The 26,961-nt window shown below is 49.2% G+C and overlaps 1 protein-coding gene across 4 annotated transcripts in view; it reads right to left on the reverse strand.

The window, feature by feature from the left end:
• Window positions 1-26,961, reverse strand: part of LOC147639006 (Polynucleotidyl transferase, ribonuclease H fold protein with HRDC domain-containing protein) — a 91,152-nt gene that overhangs the window by 31,383 nt on the left and 32,808 nt on the right. For 2 of the 4 annotated variants that reach the window (XM_086786493.1, XM_086786500.1), the window contains exons 4-11: window positions 12,501-12,584; window positions 12,318-12,404; window positions 10,581-10,701; window positions 10,284-10,489; window positions 10,150-10,206; window positions 9,465-10,036; window positions 8,873-9,368; window positions 7,897-8,771 (exon numbers count right to left, since the gene is read on the reverse strand). In XM_086786493.1, coding sequence (XP_086642619.1) covers window positions 7,897-8,771; window positions 8,873-9,368; window positions 9,465-10,036; window positions 10,150-10,206; window positions 10,284-10,489; window positions 10,581-10,701; window positions 12,318-12,404; window positions 12,501-12,584 — 2,498 coding nt within the window. The remainder of the gene's footprint in view (window positions 1-7,896; window positions 8,772-8,872; window positions 9,369-9,464; window positions 10,037-10,149; window positions 10,207-10,283; window positions 10,490-10,580; window positions 10,702-12,317; window positions 12,405-12,500; window positions 12,585-26,961) is intronic. The other 2 variants (XM_086786506.1, XM_086786511.1) reach the window with 2 other exon arrangements.

Here is a 26,961-nt window from a genome sequence, read left to right on the forward strand (position 1 = left end):
CACGGCCATAGCACTCTGGCTATCAGTGAGAATGGTGGTGGGTGTCTGCTGACACTCACGAAGATCAGCCAATAATCTCCTCAACCACACAATCTACTGTAGCTGTGAAGATTGCCTTGTACTCAGCCTCACAAGTAGATGCGGCAACAGTGGGTTGCTTTTTACTTAACCAAGATATGCATGAACTGCCAAGAAAAAAACAATTCCCACTGGTGGATTGCCTGGTATCATAATCACCAGCCCAATCTGAATCACTGTATGCATAAAGCTGCAAGCTGCCCCCCCTGGGATAGAACAAACCAAGATCCAGGGTACCCTGAAGATAACGAAAAATGCGTTTGACTGCTTGCCAATGCTTTGTGCCTGGGCTGTGCATGAATTTGCTCAACAAAGACAACCCAAAAGATGTCTGGCCTCGTGTTACACAAGTAAATGAGACATCCCACTGCCTGGCTGTAAATGCCGGCCTCAAAAGACTCTCCAATATCATGCATAGTAAGCCGTACACCTGGTTCTACTGGAGTAGAAATGGGCTTACATTCATCCATGTGAAACCTTTTTAGCAAACTTTTTATGTACTTAGTTTGCTGCATAACAATGCCATCATCTGTATGCATAAACTGTATGCCAAGATAGTAGTGTAAAGGCCCCAAATCTGACATATCAACTTCAGCTTTCAAATCAGCTTTGAAATCTGAAATCTGTGCTTTGCTAGTACCTGTAATGAGCATGTCATCTACATACAAGATGACTATGAGAATATCGGCACGAGTTTTCTTCACATACAATATGCTTTCAGCTGGACTATTCACATAACCTTGGCTGGTTAGATGAGCATGTATTTTATCATACCAAGCTCTTGGAGCTTGCTTTAACCCATACAATGCTTTGTGTAACCTGCATACTTTATGTTTCTCACCAGGAACTACAAAACCAATGGGCTGATTTACATATACTTCCTCCTGTAAATCCCCATTTAAGAATGCAGTTTTGATGTCCAATTGATGCACTTTCCATCCTTTATGTGCAGCCAATGCAATCACTGATCTTATTGTGGTCATTCTCGAAGTAGGAGCAAAAGTCTCCTCATAATCTATTCCCTTTTTCTAGGAGTAGCCTTTAGCCACAAGTCTTGCTTTGTACCTGTCAATAGTACCATCAGACTTCCTTTTGACTTTGTACACCCACTTTGTTCCAATGACATGCTTGCCTTTAGGCAATTCCACAAGATCCCAAGTATTATTCTTCATGATAGGAGAGATTTCAGCTTGCATAGCTTGCACCCAATGCTCATTCTCATGTGCTTCTTCATAAGAAGAAGGCTCTTCTGAATCAAAGAGACCACCCATGGCTAATGCAAACTCCCCATGATGTATATTCAATGCATGGCTGGAACTAGCCCTTGTTCTACCTGTGAGTGGAACTGCAAGTTTGCTTTCTTGCAAAGTTTTTAGCAACCATCTTGGCACTGACTTGGCGGTGTCTATGGCTGTTTGCTCTTCCCTGACAAGATCTTCCACTTCTTCTATAGAAGGGGGCTGAATGACTGGCTGTTCCACATGTTCAACATGAGGATTTTTTTGTGTAGGGACTGGCTGATCTGAATCCCCCCTAATTGCAATAGGTAACAGTCCATCAAACATGTCCTGTATGCCTATATCATTACTTTAATACAAGCTGTACATGGGCTGTTCTGAATTTTCAGCAAATACCACATCTCTACTAACAAAAATCCTTCGTGTTGTTGGATTATAAAGACGGTATCCTTTGCTCTCATTGTTGTAGCCCACAAAAATGCATTTCATTGCTTTGTCATCTAGCTTTGTTCGGAGTTGTTCTGACACATGTGCATATGCCAAACACCCAAATGTACGCATATAATCCACTGTTGGCTTTCGGCTATACCAAGCCTCAAATGGTGTTATGGTTTTCAAAGCTTTTGTTGGACACCTATTCAACACATGAGTTGCACACATTATAGTTTCCATCCAAAAATTGTGAGGCAACTTTTGTGCTCTCACCATGCATCTTGCCATCTCCATGAGAGATCTATTTTTCCTCTCAGCTACACCATTCTGCTGCGGTGTATAACGCATAGTACATTGGTGTTTGATACCCTTTTGAAGCATATAATCCTTGAATGCATTTGACATGTATTCTCCACCTCTATCTGAGCGGAGTGTTTGGACTTTACATCCACACATATTTTCAGCCATTGCTACAAAGTGTCGAAAGCATGCAAACACCTCTACTTTCGCTTTCAAAAGGTAAAAACCCAAGCAAACCTGGAGTAGTCATCAATGAATGTGACGAAGTAAAGATGCCCCCCTATGGATGGTGTCCGCATTGGACCACATACATCACTGTGTATGAGCTGTAATTTACTTTCAGCTCTAACAGCTCCATCTTTGGGGAATGGTTTTCGTTGCATCTTTCCCAAAATACACCCCTCACATACATGTCTTGGTGGAGACGCAAGAGGCGGCATGTTATCAACCATATGATGCTTCTGCAAAAGCATCAAACTCCGAAAATTTACATGCCCAAAACGAGCATGCCATAGCTCTACATCATGCATAGCAGGAGTGTGGGCAGCCACTGTATTTGCATCATAAGTACGCTTGTCATAACTGTCCAGCTTATACAAGCCTTTGTATCGTGTTCCAGAAGTGACTATTTCATAACCCTTTGATGGGTCTTTTACCAAACACTTCCCATCTTCAAATTCAACCTTTAAACCTTGGTCCTTTATGGCCAAGACGGAGAGTAAATTTTTCTTTATGCCTGGAACATACAATACATTTTTCATACATATATTGACACCATTGGCTACAATAAGTATGACATTGCCAATTCCCTTTACTGGATATGTGGTATGATCTGCACATGATACAGTGCGGCCATTTGAAGCATAAAGCAAGTGCTGAAATACATCTTTGCATGAAGTGATGTGGCTCGAAGCACCACTATCAAAATACCATGATACATCCTGTCTGTCAGATGCAATGCAAGACATATCATTGTTTGAAGCACTTGGTGTATCACTAGTGCATGTGACCAAAAAAGTGTACTCTTCTTGAATTACATTAGCTGATTGCTATGCTTTGTCATCAAAAGAGTCTGCTACTGCATTGCCTGCTTCTTTCCTTTTCTCTTTTGCAATGCGCTTCCTACATTCACTGATGTAGTGTCCAAGCTTATTGCAGTAGTGACATATGCCTTTCTTTTTAGGCTTGTTTGCATCCCCTTTGTCAGACTTTTCACCACCAGAAGAGGGTTGTCCATGACCAGCCTTGCTAGACTATTGTCCCCCATACTTACAACTCTTTGCTTTACCCTTATCCTTGGCTGTAAATGCCTCGTCTCCACCACGGTTGCTGCTAAGTTTGCTCTTGTTTGCTCTTCCTACAAGAGTAAACCCACCAGCTCTTCAAAAGTGACGGGATCACCACCTCCTCTCATAGAGAGGTTGAGAGAGGTGTGAAAGCCCAAGTAGGAAGGTGGTAAAGAATAAAGAGTGTTGGTGACCAGCTGTCTGTCTGGGATAACCACATCAATGTTGAGCAATTGTTCCTACAAATCTTTCACTTTGGTGAGATGATCTGCCATGGAATCACCCTCATCCATAGAAAGAAGATCCAATTGCCTCTTCAAGTAGGCAACTCTTGCCTCGTTGCGTACCTAATACATTGCATCCAATGTGTCCCATGTAAGCTTCCATGTCTTGCAAGAACGAATGTGCGGAATAATAGTCCTTTTCACTGAAAGGGCTATCAATGACATGGCCTGTGCATCCCTAGAGTCCCATCTCTTCTTCTCTTGTGTGGGAGCAGGTTCTACTTCAGGAGCTCTTTGAGCACCTCCTCTTTGAGGCGTGGCTGGCTGTATGGTAAGTGGGCGTGTGTCATCACGACACACGATGCCCCAAAGCCCTTTGGCTACCAGCAAATTACGGATCATGAAACTCCAGAGGGAGTAGTTAGATCCATCCAACTTGTCCTCCTGGGTGAGCACACCAAATACATCTGTAGCATTTTGAGCCATGTCAACAAAATATACCTGGAAGCAAACCAAGCACCAATGTGCACTGCCAGGCAACCAAATGTCCTGTGCAAACATTTGCCTACAAACTGAAGCAAGTATAAACCTGCACCAAGTTGTCCAATTACACACAATGTGTATACATATGTGACAAATCAGAGTAGTAATGCCCAATTACATGCTCCAATCTGAAAAGCCGCAATTTTTATGCACTCCAATCGCTTCAATGTGCAGTTAATTGGCCAATTTTCACAAAAGCCCCAAATTTCTGCAACTAAAAGATGCTGATTTTGACCTCAATTTGAAAAACCCCCAAATTCCAACCCAAACAGCATGAATGGCACCACCTGCAATTTTTCTGGCAAAGGGGAATCTTGGCAAACCCCAAAAGATTGCTGAACCTGCACCAGAATGCCTGCAAAGTTTTTTTTTCTTGTTTATTTTGTTATTTTCTGAAATAAAAGTACCTGCACGTAGCGGGGGACCACGGATGTGCAGGCGGAGGAGTTGCAAGCGCGAGTGTGACGCTGGCGGAATCTAGGCCGAACGGGAAACTGCACGTGGCGGAATCGAGGCCAGGCGGGGAGCTGAACGCCTGGATGTGGGAGACGGGGACGTGGAGGTGTAGCCTGTCGCAGCCAATGGTCAAAGATGATTGCGTGCACAGTCGGCTGCAGAGGGCACAGCCACTAGGCGAGGAGGCAAAAAGCGACAGCGGCGGCCCGCTGAAGAGGTTGGGCGGAACGGGCGGCGGCGGAGGTTTGCGCACTAGCGCCACCGGTTGGAGGTGTCTGAAAAGGAAGGCGCCGCCTGTGGACTGAGCGGCAACGGTGCTCTCCCCACTAGTGCCGCCGGCAATTGGCGGCCGAATCTGGCGGACGGAAGCAAATAGGCGACGGAGAAGCCACAGCGACGACGGACGGACTGGCTCCGTCGACGGAATTTCACAGGAGACGGACAGAACTGTGGAAGCGGCAGAAACTCATAGTTAATCGTAGATTTTAGGGACATAACTCCACAGGCAGCCCCCAGCTCTGATACCAATTGTTGGTGTTGGACTCACACACTCACACACACAAAAACCTGCACATTAGGGTTAGGTGCAGGATGGAGAAGCTCACACAGAAATGAGAGAGAGAGAGAGAGAGAGAGAGAGAGCCAAAAGTGTGGTAGCCACAAAATGCAAGTCAACCCTTGCATGTGTGTCACATCCATGTAATATAGAAGTACAAAATATTATATGTAGAGTGTCCTTTCACACTTGATATCCAAGGGGGGAAACCACATGGGAAAAAGTGCCCTTGGTTAAGCCCTGTTCACACATAGCACTACCATAAGTGAGCATATGCCTACATTCATGAGACATCTTTGGCTGTATTTTTTGCACTTTCTCCTTCCCAACTCCATATCCAAGCTTGCTAGGGTGTTTTCTAAGCTTCCAAGTGTTGTACACTCCTACACACTCCCAATGACTGAAATTCAGCAAAATATCTCTTATTTTTGCTGTAATTTTTGGTCTTTTTGCTGAAAACCCTAATTTCAGCCTTCCTTTCTCAAGTTGAACCATAGCGGAAGCTTTTCCAGGGTTCCCTTCATCCTCTTGAAGACTTTTGTCACAAAGGATTGCGATAAAACGAAGATTTCAACACTCCAAGCACTTCCATCGCGAAGACTTCCGCTGTCATCGTTTCTACTTGCAAGTGGTAAGCTTTTATGCTTAAATATGGAAGCAAGTAGCAAGAGAAAGAAACCGGACTCCAAGATCACATACCCTATGTAGTGTTCTCTTGTCCTACGTGCTCTCTTGCAGATCATTGCTACCATGTGTTGGTGGAACAATAGAGAGCAGATGGTAGGGAACATGGGCACTCGAGAGGTTAGTGTGAGTTGCAAGTCTACACCAACAATCACAGTGTTTGCAATACTGTATTCATATGCATTGGTATGGAAATCTGGTCAGAAATGCCCATGACTATACTTTTCTTGTCAATTCAACAAATTACTTCTTGTATTGAGCATGTTGTCCATTAAATCTTGGTGTATTTAAGTGTATTGATTTGCATTGTGTTCAACCAAGTTACGTTCGGGGCACCTTTAGGGCTGCGTTTTCTCTCTATATGTACCCTATTCTGCAGCTCTCCGGCCAGCCTGTATGCTGGGTTTCCTTCTTGTTGTAGGGCCCCTATGTGCTGTGCGTTTTTGCTCCAAAGATGGCCTTCTTGATGACCTGCATTTTAGCATTAGAGGCTGGCTGAACAACCTCCTTCAGATGATGAGGATATGGTTGACCTCTATGCTCCGCTTATGCAAGCTATTTAAGGGTCCATGGCCTCTTCATGCTTGGGCTGACCCTTGAGCTCACAAGTTGCAAGATGATTTATGCCCTTAGCTGGCTGCTATTATATAGGCATCAAGAGCTAGGGTTTCTCTCAAAAGATGTGCCCTTGAAGTCTCTTTACATAGGCGCACTCCATCAGCCCAATAATTGGTCCACTTTTTCCCCTTTTGGTTCCGGTTGGTCAGTACAACATTTTACGACTTGCAAAGAGGGTTACATAGACTTGTACCACAGGCACAATGGACACTAACCCTAAGCCTAGATGGTGCTTGGTGACTTGTCCCTTGGACTAGGGCTCACAACATGCTCTTGGTCCATAAGAAAAGGTGACTTACTGTCCTAGAAGCAGCACACTATCCACGTAGCACCCTAGGACAATGGTGCACATGACATAAAGAGGTTCCTTCGAGCTTCCGCATGCAACGTCCTGGGAAGAGGGGCTACGTGTAGGATGTAAAAGCCCGTATATGAGGCCTAACACAAAGCCACGATAGACATGATGTTCAAGCGAGTGCAAATAAATGGCAAGCACCGAGAATGGGGATGTATAACCAGCATTCCCCATTAGCATACATAGAGCAACAGAACAGCAACATAGATTATGTGGGTTGAACACTAGACTGCCAAAGCCAGTCATCCTTACGTAATATATCTAGCTTAGCATCCCAAAAGCCTAGAGGATCATCACCTCACAGCAGTAAATGTGGGAAACTTCGCTTCCCAAAAGAAGCTTTGGTTAGAGTGGATCTGATGCAGCAAGTGGGCGTACCAACCCTTCAACAAATTGGCAAGACCAGCCTCAATCTCCAAATAGTCCTCAACGGTATTTATCCATACTCTCTTCAACCCAGTCAAACTCTACATGCACGCATGTAAGATTTTCTAGTGGTTCGGCACTTTTGTCAATCCTTCCAGCCTTTATCACTAAAAGTAACACTCTGCAAGAGTCGATTTATATATATTGATCCACTCAAGTAACACTGCCATATGAAGATTTTCAGTCTTGAAGCCCCATTATGGCATCCTAGGATACATCCAAGCCTTTAGCACACTCATTCTATGTTGCAAACATTTTTTTGAGACGCTTTTTCCAGTTCAATGTGTCCAAATCTTGCTTTCTACTTGAAAAGAAGAAAAATAAGCAGGGAAGAAGTTGGAGAGAAGGATGTTGTGTGCCAGCGTGTGAGTAAAAGACGCAAAACACCCTAATGCTATTTGGGTTTATTCCAAGCCCCACTACCATTAGGGTTAAAAATAAACCCTAATGCCGTTAGCATAAGGGTTGGGAAGAAACACTAACAGTCAAGGGTTTGCAAGAAACCCTAATAGCATTAGGGTGGAATAAATCCTATTTTAAGATCAGTGTGGCCTTAACTCTTATCTCTTTCTCTTCCTCTTGCTACTAGAAATGTTTAGTCTAATGCACATATGCTTTTGTTCTTGAAGAAAAAGAAGGGGGGTGGACAATTGTTGATGGATCAAAGCAAAGGTGCTAAAGAGGAGAATTGAAAGAAAACCTGTGCAAAATATCCCATCCCGGAGGAAGATGAGTAGGCTTGACAGACTCCACAAAAACTGCACGCCACCTTTGACAAAACTGTGTGATTCCAGCTTCTCCTTCTTTCTGTAAGAGAATCTCTACCACTTTCTTTCCATGAGGCCCATGACCTAGTAAAGAGACCCTCTGTGATGGCTTTTGTCCAGGAGAGAACACCTCCGAACATCCTTCTGAACATGTCTTTTCTGTCATCAAAAATCCCTCATCTGCGCCAAGTGGATCTTCAGCAACGCCAAGGATTTCAATTCCACTCCCTACACATAGGACTTCATCTAAAGGTTCCTCATCATCACCAAAGCCTTCAGCTGCAACATTGCCGGTATCCTCTACCATGAAGGGTCTTGGGTATTTATCAAGTGAGTCTTCAGTAATGACAAGGATTTTATTTGCACTCCCTATGAGGAGGGCTTCATCTACAGATTTGTCACCATCAAACTCTTCCATTGAAGCACTTTCTGTATCCCCTGGCAGAACCATACCATCTTCTGCCACAACCTTTACAATATCACTTGAGGTGCTTGTTTTCTCCGTATCCTTAGATTCAATGCTTCCAATCAAAGGTTTTGCATTAGCTTCAGCACCAGAAATATCTTCCAAAGTCACATTTATGTCAATATTTTCCTTCCAACATTCATTTTCTTCATTGTTTGCAGCTTCCAACTTAGCATTCTGTCCATATCCAACACCATCCTCCTTGGGCTTGAGGAATTTATCCACAGTTAAACCTCTCTTCTTACGGAAACGGCGTAGCTCTCGTGGCCCCTTGCCAACCACTAGAGCAGCTTCTATATCTTCTTGAGAAATAGTCCTTCCCCCATAGTAAGCTCGCACAACCTGCCAAATTTACACAGCAAAAGAGCATCAAAATGCAAACATTAGAATCTCAACAAATGTAAACTAGACTGCAAATAGAATTTTCAAGAGACAAAACTTGCCGCTTCAAGCTGCTCTCGCCGCTCCATTGGCATTACGGGACCATGACGCAACAAGGCCATGGCAGCAGTTCTCAGACGTAGGGGTGAAACTCCTCCTTTTGCACCATCAACTACCTGTGCCTCAAATCCATTTCCCCCAACCGTTCCAGAATCAACCACACTTCTGGCAAACAAAGGGACACCATAATCCAGTGCAACCTGTCTTTTGTGTCTTTCGGCAGCACGGTGAGCAACCTCGTGACAGTCCACGCATAGGAGAACAATATCATGCGACCTATGACTCTTTAGATGTTCAGGAAAATGTTGCCTGTAGCAGGAAGGGATAACCCTGTAGCGTAGGTAGTGGCTGCTTTCACCACATCCAACACAACGGTTAGTCTTACTTTGGATATAAAAGTCATTGTTCTCATCCTCTGGGCGCCCTTTTGGCTCAAAAAGGAGCTTGACAGCTGGTGGATCTTCATCCATAAACTCAGCCAACCCTCGTTGCACATACCTGCATAGCAAAAAACGATGTCAAAACTACATATTCTAGAGAGGTGGTCAAGCATGAATATATATGTGAAACGCAAAGGAGCTCATCCTTTCTGACCAGTCTAGCTTTTTGCGGTCACAATAACAAAGTAAGCGACCATCTCCGGCATATATTCTACAATTGTGGTACACTGGCCCTTTGCATGAGAACTTCTGCACAAAGCGCTTCCGAGAAGCTTCAAAGTCTCCAGCTTTCCACCTCCTGTGAGTCCGTTGCTCTGCACGCCTGCTGTGAGCTCGGCTTCTCTTATCCTTTTCATGCTCCTCAACCTCTCTTGTTGTGTAGACATTTTTGTGGGATTTGAAAAGATTCCAAAAATATGCTAAAAAACCTTCTCTGTTTTGTGGCATCTCTAGTTGGTGGAAATCTATGCAACCCTGCAAGTCAGTTGTGATTTCTTTCCCTATATTCTGTAAGAGGTCTCTCAGTGATTTAATATTTTGAAGTAAAACAGGGGAAGGTGAAGAAAGAGGGGTCATGTACTGGGCTATATCTGAGGCTGGAAAAGCCTCATCTTCCTCAGATACAGAATTCAATATTGACTTAGTGCTTGAAGAGCCTTTCTCAGCAAGTGCTAAAATGGCTCGATCAGAGAGAAGAAACCGAGGCGATTCATCCTCAGCCCGAGCCTGCCAATAAGATTCCAATGAGTTCAGAAAGCAATAACTGAAATAGCATCCATCTCCATGGAATACATGCAAGTGTGGCATAATGTGATTCTTTGGAAAAGTTGAGAGCATACAACAGCATCCCTCCACTCGCACAAAGCGTACAAAATGCTTCGGAACCTTTCATCCTCCTGTTGTAAAGAAAGTAAGTCAATACCAGTACACATAGAGCTGAAAAACTACAGCTTTTTTAGAGAAAAAAACTTACCTTCAACTTATCACTGATATTGCCTGAGTATGGCTTGGAGTAGCCATGATATCTAGAAAGAAGGGATACTGCAACTGTAGCAGGTGAAATATCATCTTTCACATACAGTTGCAGACACATCATATTGGAACGCCGCACACACTCCTCATAAAGTGACCCAGTTACAGCAACATCTCCATTGTTTGAGTGCTGGCATGTACTGTCACCTAGCATTCAAGCAATTGACTCACAGATGAGCAAATAAAGCTCTGTTGAATCACACTTTTAGATTACAATAAAAAAGCAATAGGTGCATACCAGACCTGCCTTGAAAAAGCTCATTCTGTAGACAATCTGCAATGTATAATAGATAGTGAGCATCGGTGCGTGCATACTCAATCATTTCTTTTGGTAAGGGACGAAGTCGCCAATCAGCTCGCTGCCATTATTAGTAGTTTGAGGTGGTTAGATATGGTATGTACTGCACATGGAATGAGTACATGAAGTATCAATCAGGATAAGGTACATGAGTGACCTTTTTTGAAGGATAGATAAATGGGGATTACAATCATGTCCACAAAAAATGCAAGGTTTCACTAGAAGTACCCTCCATAGAGGTTTCTGGAACCTATACTGGCAAGTTTACTCGCCATGCAGAGTCAATACCCACCCTTCACTATGCGGAGACAGATGATGGTCAGGCCCTCAGGATCACCCATTGTAGGATAAAGTCTATCCTCACTCCCGACTCTGCGGTAATAGCCTAGTCCGTTGGCACTTGTCACCGTGGGAGATCGTCAACATCATTGTAGCATGGCACATTTGGCGGCATTGAGGGCTCCCTGACCCCCCCCCCCAAACACAAGCAGAGTCCATCCGTGTCATATGGCCAGATATCATTCATACCCTCTGCGGTCAGTGGGGGAAGCTTTAGGGAGATTGGAACCCATGCGGAGAGACGTCAAGAGGCCTCCTCCGCACCTAGCAACAGGGTCCCTTCCTCTCAAACATTGCCGGTGACCTCACTTGGCACTACAGGTCACCGGTGTGGCTCCCTCCTCCCCCCTCCCCCCCTTCCCCTCTTCTTGTATGAGGTAGTTCCCTCCAAAAGCGGCCAGCCATGGAGGGGACTACCCTCCCCTGTGTTTTTCCTATTTAGGAGGCTCTAAGCATGTACTTAGCATAACTAATAGAAGGATCTATTTTCAGAAGGAAAAAAAAAAGTTTACTCACCATCATAGTAAGTAACATGAAACGTTTCGTTTCGTTTCGTTTTGTCTGTTTTGGACGAAACGCAAAGATTTCGAAATGACACTTCTTATATACACATACCAAATTTATAGCATAGCCAACGGAAAGATGAAGATACTTTTTTGGGACTAGTGGGTATGAAATTCATGATTTTGGGAGTAGGTTTTTTGGTATTTTCAAAATTTGGGCAAGAAAAGGAGAGGAAGAGAGGAGGAAAGAAACAAGTTGGAAGGCAAGAGGGAGGTGAGAAGAAAAGGGAAAGAGGTGAGAAGAAAAGGAGAGAAAGTTGGAAGACAAGAAAAGGAGAAAGAGGAGGAGGAAAGAGAAGGACAGAAGAGGAGGGGTGGACCGTGGAGGTGAAGAGAGAAAGAGGAAAAGGGAAGAGGAAGAGGAGGCATGGAGGAGAAGAAGTGAAGGAGTGAAAAGGAGGAGTGGACGAGGAGAAGAGGCGGAGCAATAGGTTGCAGCCGAGAAGAAGCATCGGATGCGTGAAGCGGCAAATGGGCAGCAAACAAGGACGGAAACGACGGCAAAAATCGCATTTGCAAAAAAAAAAACCTTCTGCCCTTTTTTTTTTACCCTCACTTTACATTTGGGCGAAACACCGTTTCGATGGGCAGGTTTTGTTTTGTTTCGAAACGTTTCGTGCCAGAAACGTTTCATGCCGTTTCCAAAGGGCAAAACGGGTTTTTATGTTACTATGCTCACCATACTCATACTGATGATCCAAAAATATTCATGATTTGTGGTCTAGTTAAAACAACATTTTGACCAATCATACTGAACTAAGCGTTTGGTGTCTACCTGAAAAATCTTATTGGCGACAATACCACAATAGCTCTGCAGCAAATATGCAAGTGACCGTTGAGGCTTCCCAAGGATGTCACAAGCCTGTCAATCTCTAGCAGTAAGTTCCTCTTTCAATTAAGGATTGAGATGAAACAAAATCAAACTTCTGCCCCAAAAATAGCTGCAAAATATTCTTACTCTTGAGGTATCAAATAAGTTGACAATGTAGATATGAAAATCCCTCTGCAACCAAAGGCTGTCACTGTCTGCACCATGGAAAACCTGAAGCGAAAAAGAACAGACTACACTGTCATGAAATGCAGCACAAGCCCAAGAATTAAGCTTTGCAGTTGGTAAAGGTGCACGATGTCGACATGTAGTTCTTTAGGCAACTTATGCACAAAAAAACTGAGAACACACAAAGACAAGGAAGAGAAAAATAATAATTCCCTCACCGTAGTCCAAGGTAAGTTGTTGAACTGAATAAAGCTTACATAGTTACATTGAATATCACTAGATCTTCCAAAACCAGTGTACTAAGTTCATGTGCTCTCAAAGAACACGGCTATGAGCAAAAAATTATGTTGTCCTAGCCCAACTGCTAAAATATGCTGCAATAGGTTGTGCCGCGTTATTGTTGCTGCTCAGGCTTAATACTAGTTCAATTGGCTGCACTGAAAGATTTATACGATATGTGTAGAATGAAGAGGGAGGGCAGCATTCATAGAGCTCAAAAAGGCAGACCTACATTCGTTAGTTTGCATTGACAGCCGCATTAGTTTGGTAGATGGACTACCCATGTGCACAGGGGATAAAACCCCTCTCATGGAGGGTAAAAAGTGCCCTGGCTGGTCCTACTGGAGTTCACCCATCACTGCCCCATGACATAGATGTCTACACTCTCTCTCTCTCTCTCTCTCTCTCTCTCTCTCTCTCTCTCTCTCTCTCCTCTCTTTGTCTATGTTGATTGTTCTTGCATCAAGAGTTCCTAGAGAGTGCTTAGGGCTGAAAGAAGACCATCTAAGCTTCCACATGTGACAGTGGTATCAGAGCATCATGCTCAGCTATGCTAAGTGTTGTTGGTGTCCCAGAAGAAGTGCATAGGTCCAAGGAGAGTAGCTCAACATGTGTCAACACCCCCAGAAGCTGGTTGGTGTCAAGCAAACCCAGGGAAGGGTTTCATGAGAGTCAATAGCCACATGGGGCTGCCAAGGAAGGCTTTTATGGAGCAACTCCAAGGGATGATGATCATCCAAGGTTGAAGGGGTGGAGCCAAGGGTGCACAATTGCATAGAAACACGTTTCGTACAAGTTCGAAACGTACGAAACTTTTCGAAACGTTTCGTCCTGTACGAAACACGTTTTTTTCATCATGCATATTTTAAAAACCTAAAAAACGAATCGTTTCGTACCGCGCACTTTCGTTCACGTTTCCCAGTGGCGGCCGCTTGTGACTTTTCGCCGATTTGTGTGCCAGCCTTCCATCGCTCGTGTCAACCCGCCTGCTCCTTGGTGTCCTTGGGCCTTGTGGAGGTCTTCCAAAGGGATAATGTCATGTTTTGCTTTATGTTGGTTTTCTCTGCACAACTCACAAAGCAGCACACTAAGGATATGGCTCTCTACCATCGCTACAAGTCGCCCTAATGCTAGCTACTCTCTTTTTCTCTCTCAAAGGCTGCCCATGAAGTATACCGTTGTTGGGGACTATTTTTAAGGCTTCCATCGCGAATAAATATTGAAGTGTAACATGCGGAAGCTTCGGGGGAGATCGGTAACTTCAATGCTCAGAAAAACTGCACACTTGTCGCGATGAAATTAACGCACAAAACTGAATGTAGATGTGCAGAAAAATAGAGAGAGACTGATTAAAAGGTCTAACTAAAAAGATAAGAGTACGAACTTGAGCGACTGACGACCTCGCCTGCGAGCTCCGCCTTCCCCCCCCCCCCCCCCCCCCCCCCCCCCCCCCCCGCTGCTTCTCGCCATCGCGCCCCCCTCTCCCCAGTCCACCGCTTTCTCCTCCGTCCTCTCCCCCGCCTCCTTCATTGCGCCCCTCTTCGCCATCTCTCCCCCGCCTTCTGCCTCGCCTTCGCTCCCCCGCCTCCCTCCACGTTTCTTCCCCCCCGCCTTCTCTTCCTTCGCCACCTTCCACGCTGCCTTCCCCGCCATTCCCCCCTCCGCTTGCTTCCTTCCCCCGTCATCTCTTCCCCCGCCTCTCTAACCCCTTCGCCTCCTTCTCCCCCGCCTCTCTTCTCTCCCCCGCCACCTCTCCCCCCTCCGCCTTCTCCTCCGCTGCGCATCTCTTCCCCTCCGCCTTCTCCCTCTCCTCCCTTCCGTCTCGCCCCTCCGCCCACCGCTAGCTCCTCCCCGCCTCAGCTCCCCCCCCCCCCCCCCCCCCCCCCCCCGCCCCGCCCCCGCTATCCTGTAGCCCTCCACCTCTCTTTTTTTCCTCGCAGGGCTGTGTCCCTCCCGTTGGTGACCCCGGTTTCTGGCCTTTTCCCTCTGGAGGACTCCATGGAAGCCGCTCCGACCAACCCTGCCGATTCCGGTCTCCGTATGGAGTTCACAGCTGAAGATCTTCAGTTGTTTGTTTCCACAGTTTCCGCTCTTGAGGCCTCCTCCTTGGTCTGCAAGATAGTGGGTAGCCGTCCGATGCGGAGAGAGCTTCGCGACCTTCTGCAAGGCAGCCTTGTTGGCGTGCCCGCCAAGATCGTCAGCGTAGATTTTTTGGGACGTGGCTACTACCAGGTGGATTTCGAGTCCCCACAGGCAGCTCAGATGGTGCTGGCTCGGAGCCCCATTGCCCTCCGCTCATCCCGGGCGTTCCTGGTGCGATGGACTCATGGTTTCGACCCCGCTTCTGACCCGCTAGCAGGCGCGACAAGTTTCCCCGTCACTATCTGCTTTCCTGGACTCCGTAGGGAGTACTTGCCCCTCTTGTCATCCATTGGCAAGGCGTTCGGGCAGGTGGTGGAGACGCCTCAGACAGCGGCTTCAGTGATTGCTCGGGCAGCAGGACTCCCGGCCATTCGAGTTGTGGTTCCGTCACCGGAGTCCCTCCCGAAGACGATCCTTCTCCCTTGTCTTTCTGGAGGACATCTGATACAGCGCGTGGAGTATTCGGGCCTCCCCGGCCAATGTTACACATGTCGGGAGATGGGCCATCTCACACGCGCCTGTCCCCGCAAGGGGGTTCATCCTTCACGCTATGCCGCCTCTGGACCCCCTGCAGGAGACCCGAGGGGTGGCCATCCACCTCAGAGACCGGACATCCCTGGCTCGCCACAGCAGGCGCCATCATCTGACGAGCAGGCCCCGGCGGAGGATGCCGCGCAGACCCAGGAGGCTGGCGGATGGCAGGAGGTTCGCCGGCGGAAACGCCCGGCCCTCAGGGACTGTCGCAGACGCCAGCAGGCAGCACAGGCTGGCGGACAGGTTGGCGGACAGGCGACTCCGGTTGGCGTACAGGCACCTACCCGCACTTATGCTCCAGTCAGGGATAGACGGCCAGCAGGTCCCACCCCGATGGACGAGGATTCAGACTCAGTGCCCGTTGAGGCCGCTGGTGGAGCCTCCCACGTGGAGACCCCGCTCCCGCCTCCCCCCGCGGGGGGCCCCGCCCCCTCCTTGGAGCAGATTCCTGAGGATCCCGGGCCGCACTCTTCGACCCCCGGCTTCCCTTCCCCTCACCCGGAGAGCACTCCTTCCACCCCCCCCTCTCCCCCCCCAGCCCCCCCCCTCCCGCCTCCCCCGGCGGCCCCCCCTGACACCTATCCTCTGGCAGATGCCTCTCCATCCTCTCCTCGCTCTCCCCCCTCCTCGCTGCGAGCCCCCATCCCTCCCTCGGCCTCTCCAGGATACTTCGCCAGACCACCCACTGCCCCGGGGCAGCGCAGCTGGGTAGGCCAGAGCTCAGTCCAGCGGCTGTTCCACCGCCACTCCAGGCCGGTGGAGATGGCGATCCTCGCTTCGCCCGCCACAGAGTTCTCTCCAGCCTCCCCTGGGGGGCCCCCGCGAGTGATGGGGCTACCAGTGGATTACGGTTTTTTCAGGTGCCTCCAGCTGGATGCTGGCCCGTTCGAGACATTGGTCGCGCCCTTGCGAGTTTGCGTGGTGTGCCATCCCTCTCGTTCTCCCTCAGTGGTGAGCAGCATGGTGGCTTTCTCCTTTCCTCTCAGTGTTGCCCCAGACACAGCATGGGATTGCAACTCTGTAGAGGAAGTTTTGCGTGATCAGATACTGGAGTTTTCTCACCACTTCAGTGACTTGAGGCTCACGGACCTATTGCAGACCCGATTACACTCAGCCCGCATGAGCTTGTTTGGTATAGGAGACTGGCGGGCGGATCCGGTCCACACCTCAGTTGAGGCGGTGCTTCTGATTCTCCTCCATGCCGCCCCGAGGGTGCAGCCTACCTTTAGATACATATATGCAAAGGATTGGTCTCACGCCTATGCCCTGGACAGGGCGAAGGCGGAGTGGGGCTGGACACAGAGACAGGTCACCCTCTTTTTGGAGAGACTCCGCACCCGGACAGACAGTGATTATTCTCCCTCCAAGCCGGCGCCCAAGACTCAGAGTGGAGGGCAGATCATCCGGGCCGGCTGAGAGGGGTGAGCCAGTGGAGGCTGCTTCACTTGCCATAGCTCATCCATGAGGATCCTCTCATGGAACATCCAGGGTCTCGGTGGACATCGCTGCTACATTGGTCGGGGCAGACTTCGCCAGGAGATCCAGAGGGCTCTCGTTGGAGGACCCATAGATATCCTTTTCATCCAGGAGCACCACCTTTCTGCCGAGCGTACCCGCACCTGCGGGAAGATCTTGCCAGGCAGGAGTCACACTTTTTGGTCACTGGCATATGGCTCCCAGGGGAACCAGGGTGGAGTATGCATCTCAATCAGCGAGCAGCTTCTATCCGAGGTTGTGGACTCTGGCATTCTGGTCCAGGGTCGTGCGCAGTGGATCATCCTTCGGGTTGGGGAAGACCGCATTGGCTTCCTCAACTTCTACGCCCCTAATGGGGCGACCGGGAGAGCCGAGTTCTGGAGCACCATTAGGCAGTCCCTCCCCCTGGCAGACCACTGGTGCCTCGGAGGGGATTGCAACATGCTGGAGGATGCAGAGGACAGGATGGGGGGCAGCCAGGAGACCATTCATGGGCCGGAGCTCGCTGCCTGGGAGGAACTAGTGCTACAGGTGAGAGGCCAGGATCCGTGGACTCTCCCGGAGTTTGGCAGGTTGCAGGGGAGTCTATCTTTCTCGCGCTCGGATAGACGGGCCACAGGAGTTAACCTTTTCCGCATCGACAGGTTTTACATTGATGAGTGGGCCTGTGATAGAGGTGGCACTGTGGGCATAATTGCAGGCTCCTCGTTTTCAGACCACTTTCCAGTGCTTCTCCAGATCGAGGACCCCACGAGAGGAGAGCAGGGCCAGAGCGTCCGGATTCCAGATTGTCTCATAGAGGAGCCCGAGATTGCGATCAGAGTTGAGCAGGTCTGGCAGGAGCTGCAGTTCAGGAGAGGATCGGCAGCCAGCGATCTTGCCAGTGGCTTGCAGGAGATCAGCCAGATGCTCAGACAGGCTGCCTTGGACCGGCTAGAGGCCTTCAGAGAGCAGGAGAGGAGCCTACGGAGGAGTCTAGCGTCCCTCCAGAGACTCCAGGAGAGGGATCCTACGAGCCCTTGGATCTCAGAGCAGATGGAGTCAGCTCGCACTGAGATCAGATCCATCGAGGAGAGGAGGGTGGAGTTCCGATTCCATGCTCGGGCTTCTTTTTGGACACAGGTTGGAGACAGAGTGACTCGAGATTTCTTTGAGGCGACGGGGCCTCGCTTCAGACGAGAGGGTCTCAGGCGTCTTCGGCAGGCTGATGGCCAGGTTGTGGTGGATCCTCCCAGGGTTCGGGCTATAGCCACAGATTTTTACAGGGATCTTCTCTCTGCTGAGCCAGCAGATGACAGGGTGAGAGAGGCTCGGGAGGTAGTCTGGAGCTTCACGAGACCGGTTGTGCCGGCCCATTTGCAGCACTCCCTTCTCTCCCCCTTCTCGGATACGGAACTGGAGGAGGCTCTTCAGGCATTACCTCGGGGCAAATGCCCAGGAGAGGACGGTCTTTCGGTGGCTTTCTTCCAGAGGTACTGGGGCCTCTTACATAGGGGCTTCAGATTGGCATTCCAGGAGATTATGGAGTCAGGAGTCATGCCGGACAGCATGGCAGAGGGGTTGATCCACTTGATCCCCAAAGAGGGAGGAGACAGACTGGAGATTAGACAGTGGAGACCGATCACCTTGCTAGGCACGGCCTACAAGGTCCTAGCTAAGGCGATCAGCAGGCGGCTTCAGCCTCACCTTCCGGACATCATCCACTCCACGCAGACAGGCTTCATCCAGGATAGGAGCATTCTGGATAACATTTTCTCTTTCTGGGAGGCTACGGCTCTGGCTAGATTTCGACAGGAGGATCTGGCAGTGCTCCTTCTCGACTTCAAGAAGGCATATGATCGGGTGGACTAGGCCTTCTTGGAAGGCACTATGGAGAGGATGGGCTTCCCCCCTCAGTGGATCCGTGGGGTCTCTACACTCTACACATCGGCTCATAGCCAGGTGCTGATACAGGGCGTGCGCGGAGAGAGGTTCCAGCTCTCGCACTCGGTACGACAGGGGTGCCCCTTGGCGCCCTTTCTTTTTCTTTTTGTGGCGGAGGCCATGAGCACTTTTTTGACGGCACAGGATACAGGTTTGCGGGGCCTCCAGCTTCCCATCCACACCTCGGAGGAGCTCCTAGACTCGGAGTTTGCGGATGACACTGCTATCTATCTTCAGGGAGGTGAGGAGAACCTCCGCCGCTTCGCCTTAGCCATGGACAGGTTTTGCAGAGCTTCGGGCGCTTTGATCAACTGGCACAAGTCGTGTGGGTTGTGGGTCAGCTCTATGCCCCCCCCGACTTGGAGGCCAGTTGATGGTTTTCAGTGGCTGCCCCCCGGCACTACAGTGCGTTATTTGGGATGCTATGTGGGCATTGACATATCTCCGGAGCAGCAGATAGCCCCCCTTCTTCTGAGCATTCGGAAGAAGCTTCTGTATTGGAGTACCGCTCGTTTATCTCTGGCTGGCCGAGTAGTTGTGGCCAACCAGGTTCTGCTTGCTACTATGTGGTACATCACTTCTTGCTGGGCCTTCTCTCAGGCGTGCATTGGCCAGGTGCAGAGGCTCATCAGGAACTTTCTTTGGTCCGGTGGCGACGGGCGGCCCGCCAGGGCCAAGGTGGCATGGGCGGTGATCACTCAGCCGAGGGAGAGAGGCGGCCTGGGCATTGTTGATCCTATTTGCCAAAGCCGAGCATTGCTTGGCAAGTTGGTAGTTCGTGGCCTCCTGCCAGGCGCTGAGCCGTGGAAGGAGTTTCTTGTTTCCAGGATGCTCAGCCGCACCCCTTCTCTTAGCGGCCCCTGGACCCCCAGCATCAGGTGGATCTTTACAGAGCAGCGATCCAGAGGAGTGGGCCTTGGCTTCGAGGAGCGTTTTGCAGCTAGCCTTCTGAGGGCTTGGGCGCATCTGAGGCTGTCACTCTTCCAGACTCCCCCGGGCACCGATTCTGAGGAGCGCCTGAGGCAATCTTTGATCTGGAACCCCTTGATTCGACTCCCCAGTGGCCATATGGTTGGATCGCGGTCTCACGTGTCGTGGGGCCCGCTGAGCTCTGGCCCAGCCCAGTCCCTAGACGACTGGATAGGTTTTCAGCAGCTGCCTCTAGAGGCTCAGGAGAGGAGACTCAGTGGGATGAGGGGCAGAGAGTTGATGAGACAGGACATTGAGGCGGCCATCCCCCGAGAGTGGCGGACCCCAGTACAGGACCCTCCACCTCCACAGTGGATGGGTGTCTTTACTCGGCATGAGATCCTTCTAGCGGTCTACGGCACAGCGGAGAGAGTCGCCCCACTCACTTTCGAGGTGGGAGAGGGTGGCCAGCTTCAGAGGACACAACTAGATTTGGATGGGCTCCAGGGATGTATTCTTCAGAGGGTGCGGGTGGTCGGCTTTCATCAGAGACAGTGGCATGTAGACCCCTCACCGGCCTCGATAGGGGAGGACTGTTCTTGGAGATTATGGGCTTGGGACAGCAGGCCTCTTATTCGCCTTCAGTGGGATCCAGGTGAGTGGTTTTGGCGAGATCCCTACTTGGCCCCTACCAGCCCCGGCATCCCCTTTTTTCAGTACACAGCGAGGCTGGGGCGGCGGATTCAGAGACACAGGATAGCGAGCACCCCGGCGGCGGCCGAGCATTGGCGGCGACAGGGGCTCTCCCCTGCCTTTCTTAGGGACTTCTGGCAGCGCCTTTGGGCCAGCTTCCGGCCCCGGAAGGTGACGCTGTTTCTCTGGCTCACAGCGCATAGAGGACTGGCTGTGGGGGCTTGGCTAGCTTTCGGCAGTCACCCAGCGTCCTACCCTCGGTGCGGCCATGCACAGGAGTCGCAGCGGCACTGCTTATGGGATTGCCCACAGGCACAGCAGGTCTGGCAGCGCGCTCTCAGGATGGTTTTTGCAGGCTCACCAGGTGAGATGCTGGTGACGTGGGGTGCGGTGGCTTGGGCCACGGACAGCGGCCCGGCCCTTGGATATGAGGACGTCCCTGGCAGTGCGACCATCCAGGTCTCTGACAGGGCGATGGCGGTGGTTCCGACGCCAGACTTCTCTTCGGCAGCCCCTCAGGAGGGGGTCGGGCACAGATGGGAGATGATCAGCAGCATGACGGCTTGGCACATTTGGAGAGCCCGATGCAGGGAGGCCATTGACCGCCAGGCGACTCCACCGGCGGAGGTCATACAGGCCCTCTGGGTGGACATCATTCACACCTTGAGAGGACACTGGGGGAAACTCCAGGGCGACTCGGATCGCATGAGAGGGCGCCGCAAGGCTTTCCTCCGCACTTGGCAGCCTGGCCCTTTCCTCACCGCGAGGGGCGAGGATGTCACTTGGCACTACAGGCCTCCAGTTTGGCTTTTCTCACCCCCCACATGTACTACTAGGTAGCCCCCCCCCCCCCCCCCCCGGCGGCACTGGGGGAAACTCCAGGGCGACTCGGATCGCATGAGAGGGCGCCGCAAGGCTTTCCTCCGCACTTGGCAGCCTGGCCCTTTCCTCACCGCGAGGGGCGAGGATGTCACTTGGCACTACAGGCCTCCAGTTTGGCTTTTCTCACCCCCCACATGTACAGGACACTGGGGGAAACTCCAGGGCGACTCGGATCGCATGAGAGGGCGCCGCAAGGCTTTCCTCCGCACTTGGCAGCCTGGCCCTTTCCTCACCGCGAGGGGCGAGGATGTCACTTGGCACTACAGGCCTCCAGTTTGGCTTTTCTCACCCCCCACATGTACTACTAGGTAGCCCCCCCCCCCCCCCCAGAGAGCGGCCAGCCACGAGGGTGGAGCTCAGGTGTTCACTGTGTTTCTTATCCCTCCTTGCGAGGTGAGCTTTGTAGCCTTATGGCGTTTTCTCATTAACTAATAGAAGGATCGTTTTTCCGGGGGGGGAAAAAAAAAAAAAAGAGAGAGAGAGACTGTCGGTTGCCTGTCCAGGACCCCTAGGGCTGTCCTACAACCCTTCCATGGCCATCCCATGGCTGGTGGGCACAGCCAAGGCCTTCTTGGCCCCTATGGGGGTGGTTCTACACCTCCTCCATGCCCATATCTGTCCTTGGGGTAGCCCTATGTGTTGGGGTAAAGGCATTATGCCCACCCTTATAGTGTGTACAAGCCCATAAGTTATAGTACATAGTACACTTAGTACTTTTAATGTACTAAGTGCACTATGTGTACTAGTGCAATATACATGTGTGATAGGGGAGTCACACACTCACACTTGGTGAGTTGACTTATCCCCACAACTCTCTCTCTCTCCCTTCTTCTCTCTGTGTATGTCTCCCACATGAATCTCTAACCCTACTTCTTCTCCCATTCAACTGGTATCAGAGCCAAGCTTAACTCAGCAGTGGAGCAGTCGTACTGTTATGCTGAATTCTGATCTGAGCTGAATTCTAGTCGTGCTGAATTCTGATCTGAGGGTGGCCTTGCCTTCTTTTTTGGTCGCCTTTCTTTGCCCAGCCAACAGGCGTGGGCTGCTCAATTGCTGCCCAGCAGCTGGGCGTAGGCAGCCCAGCCAGCGTGGGCTGCCCAGCCAGCCCCAGCCAGTAGCATGAGATACCTGAAGGTTACACAGGATATGTGCATTTGTTTTGGCAAACAGGATGCATTAGTGCATGGTTACACGGATTCGGATTATGCCGGTCATCCAGATAACCGGAAGTCTACTACCGGTTATGTGTTTACATTCACAGGAGGTGCTGTGTCATGGATATCCAGGATGCAGAAGTGCACAACCTTATCTACTACAGAGGCCGAGTATATTGCAGCCACAGAGGCTTGCAAGGAGGCATTATGGCTATCTCGGTTAGTGGTTGATTTGGGTTATACAGGGGATATTCCATTGTTGCATTGTGACAGTCAGAGTGCCATTCAGAGAACCCTGTCTTTCATGCAAAGACGAAGCATGTGGATGTGAAGTATCACTTCATCAGAGAGGTGATAGAGAACAAGCAAATTCAGCTTGTTAAGATTCATACGGATGACAACCCGGTTGATCTGTTGACAAAGAGTTTGCCTCCGGAGCGGTTTGCTCATTGCAGACACTTGATGGGCATTGGATGAGGCCAGTTTCAGCCTTGATATGGCCTTGTATATTATCATGTACATGCTGATTTTTCTTTTCCTTTACTTAAGGGCACTTTGCCTTTAAGTGGGAGGTTGTTGGGGTAAAGGCATTATGCCCACCCTTATAGTGTGTACAAGCCCATAAGTTATAGTACATAGTACACTTAGTACTTTTAATGTACTAAGTGCACTATGTGTACTAGTGCAATATACATGTGTGATAGGGGAGTCACACACTCACACTTGGTGAGTTGACTTATCCCCACAACTCTCTCTCTCTCCCTTCTTCTCTCTGTGTATGTCTCCCACATGAATCTCTAACCCTACTTCTTCTCCCATTCACTATGGGCTGGCCCCTTCCTATATGCAAACCCTAATTGTCTACACAGTGGTCTGCCATCCAATATCATACCAGATACACAGAATTACTGACATCATTCCAGAGGGAGACTCACAGCGCGGACTGGCACTGTTTCATGTGCAAGACATTGTACACCTGACCTCGAACGACTAGAATGGAACCCTGGCTGACTCGTCCCGGACTGGGCTTGCATGGGACCAGTTTTCCATCCCAGGTCCTGCACCTTCTGTACAGATATGTCTACGTGGCATCCAAGTGCGGGATGCACGTGACATCCCCTTCTGCTTAACTTAACGGAAGTTGCATAGCCTCCAAATAATCCGTCAATAATGCCGGATAGTCGTTGAAAAACTCTTTGTCAAGCCATACTCTTTGTCTTTGCCTTCGACCTGAGCCATGCTTGAAACGGTGCAAAAGGATATGTTCTGGAACCATAACTTCAGCTTCATCAATGATATCCAATTCCGCCTTGTCTTTAACTTTTGAAGGGATCGGATCTGCATATGGTTTTAACCAATTGATGTGAAACACATCGTGCATAGTCCAACTTGGAGGTAGCTTCAACTTCATTGAAACCTCGTTAATCTTTCTCTGGATGGGAAAAGGTCCGAAGCTCCTGAAAGATAACTTTGGACATCGCTTGCCCACCTGTTTCAACCTTTGTTTCATAATCCGAATATAAACCCAATCCCCCTTCCGAAAACTTTATATCCCTTCGGTCTTTAATTGGCCTGTCGAGTGTAGGCCTCTTGCGCTTTACCCACCTGTCTTTTACTGACTCCAAAATCTCCTGGTAAGACTCCGTCAATCTATTCGCTTCTTCAGGTACTAAAGACGAGGTCATGGTCAACAGCAACTAGAATGGTCTTCCAAACGCTGCCTCATATGGAGTCCTACCAATAGCTGAAGAAAAAGAATCATTCAAAACAGCTTGAACTAAAGACAAATATGATTTCCACTTACCTTGCTGATCGTGGACATAACACTTCAGCACATCAAAGGCCAACTCGTTGTAGATCTCTGTCTGGTCGGTCTGACACTATGGTCCTAGGAATCCCGCCAATCAGGTACCAATGCCGAATGAACAACTGGGCAAAATCCTCGACAATCCAATTGGCCCTACATGGAATAAGCATAACAAATTTGCTAAATCTATCAACTATAGTTAAGCACTGAGTATTACGCTTACCCAGACTGGGAGAAAGATTCGTAACGAAGTCCATCGAAACATCTTGGAAAGGTCCCTTAGGAATTGGCAAGGACTGTAACGACCCTATCTTCTTTCCACAAGGAGCTTTCACCTTCTGACAAATATCACAGTGTTGTACATATGAAAACACATCTCGTCTCATCTTTGGCCAATAATATTGCCGTTCCAATTTCTCCAAAGTCGAATTTATGCCCCTACGACCACCAGTAATGGCGTCATGGGTGTCATGGAGAAGAGCTGCCCTAAACGACTTCATGACACATAGTCGGTCTTTGTAAAAAAGCCAACCATCGCGTAATCAAAAAGTGGCATGGTCCTGTGGCATCCAATGCTTGTTCCCATTGTGTACCGAATTCCTCGAAATCCGCGTACGTGTGCTTCATGTCGTCTAGTCCCGTACCAACAAGGTCGAGTCTAGTGGTCTGAATCAAAGTCACTTGTCTCTTCCTGCTCAAAGCATCAGCCACTAAATTGGCCTTTCCTGGAAGGTACTCAATCATACCACCAAACTATCGGAATATCTGGCTCCAGCGGTGCTGTCGGTCACTCCATTGTGCACTTGGCATTGTCTGAATCCAACGTAATGTCTGATGATCAGTGCGAACCTCAAAGTCACGGCCATAAAGGAAATGTTTCCAATGTTTCAAGGCCTGTATTACTGCGAGGAGTTTACGATCGTAGACTGAGTAATTCTTCTCTACGGATAGTAACTTACGAGACATGTAAGCTACTGGATGACCATTCTGTTGTAATACACCACCAATTGCAATGTTACTCGCATCGGTGATCACCTGAAATGGCTCGCCCCACGAGGCAAGTGCTAAACAAGGCGCTTCTGATAAAGCCACCTCGAGGTTCTGGAATGCCTACAACACTCGTGGAGTCATTCGAATTCGTTGCCTTCTTGTCTTGACACCCTTAAGCAGATCGGTGAGATCCGCCAAGGTCAGAAAACTTGTCTATGTGGGTGGAGTATGCTTGGCATATACCCACAAAGGATCTGATGTCATAAGTTGTCTGAGGTACTTCCCAATTGACAACCTCGGCCACCTTAGCCGGATCAAGTCGAATGCCTTCTGCACTAATTATATATCCAAGGTAATGAACCTCGAAGAAATAAAATTCGGACTTCTTCTCATTGACGTAGAGCTCATTGCTTTCTAGCAACTTCAGGACTTTCTCCACATCAATGTCATGCTGGTCAACCGTAGCTGAAAATACTAGTATGTCGTCCAAAAATACGAACACACACTTTCCAATTAATTCCTGGGACACACGCATCATCATGCGATTGAATGTGGCTGGGACGTTCGTCAAGCCAAAAGGCATGACCACAAATTCATAAGAGAGCTTGTTCCGTACGGAAGGCTGTCTTGGGGATGTCCCCCTTCACAATCCGCACCTGGTGGTACCCACTCTTTAAATCGAGTTTCGAGAACACCTTAGCCCCGTTCAGCCTCTCGAGAATAAAATCTATTCGAGGCATCGGGAATCTACTCTTGATAGTCAGCTTATTGAGTGTACGATAATCGACACACAAACGAGAAGACCCATCTTTTTTCTTGACAAACAAGATTGGTGCTGCAAATGGCAACACGCTGGGGCGGATGAAGCCAGATTGCAACAATTCTTGGAGTTGGCGGTCCAACTCCGATTCCATTGCCTTGGAAAGGCGATATGGAATAATAAATGATTAAATACCCTTGCCTTCAGTATTTCTTCGCGATGGAAGCCTCCAAAACAGTCCCCAACAGCCAGTATTCTTCATGGGCAGCCTTCAAGAGAGAGAGAAGGAAAGTAGCCATCATTAGGGAAGCCTTCAACGGTGGTAGAGGCTAGCGTGCAGCAAGAGAGCCTCTATTAATGAAGAGAGAGGGCTCCAATTTATAGATTTGGGCCTCCCATGAGCTAAAATGGCAAGAGAATGCTACAATGACAAGTGGAGAGCCACACAATAGCTAAAGTGACAAGTGTGAGGCCACTTGTCTCACTTTGATCCACTTTCTAACAAGTGTCAGGCCACTTGTCTCACTTTGTTCCACTTTCTTGCCACATGTCCCAATCTAAGAGATGGGTCCTTCCATAAACTTTATCTCTAAAAATATCCCAACTGGTAGACATTCTGTCAAAGGCACTTTGCCGACACTTGGTATCTGCTCAATTCCAGATGTAATGACGCGAACAGAATTTCCATCGGAGTCAGGCCAAAAATAGCAACTCTCCTAAATTTTAGGAGTGTGGTCCTTTGTATTCTAGGATAATCCCCCATTCCCAAAGCTTGTACTTTCCAAATATTTAGACATCCTGGAGTCCACCAGACCCCTTTCATACTGAAAAATGTCCAGGTTGGTGACATCCTCCCCAGCTTCTTAAAAGTTG

The sequence above is a fragment of the Cibotium barometz genome, chromosome 4 (genome assembly GCF_041138505.1).
Source record: "Cibotium barometz isolate CiBa-2024 chromosome 4, ASM4113850v1, whole genome shotgun sequence".
Taxonomy (NCBI): domain Eukaryota; kingdom Viridiplantae; phylum Streptophyta; class Polypodiopsida; order Cyatheales; family Cibotiaceae; genus Cibotium; species Cibotium barometz.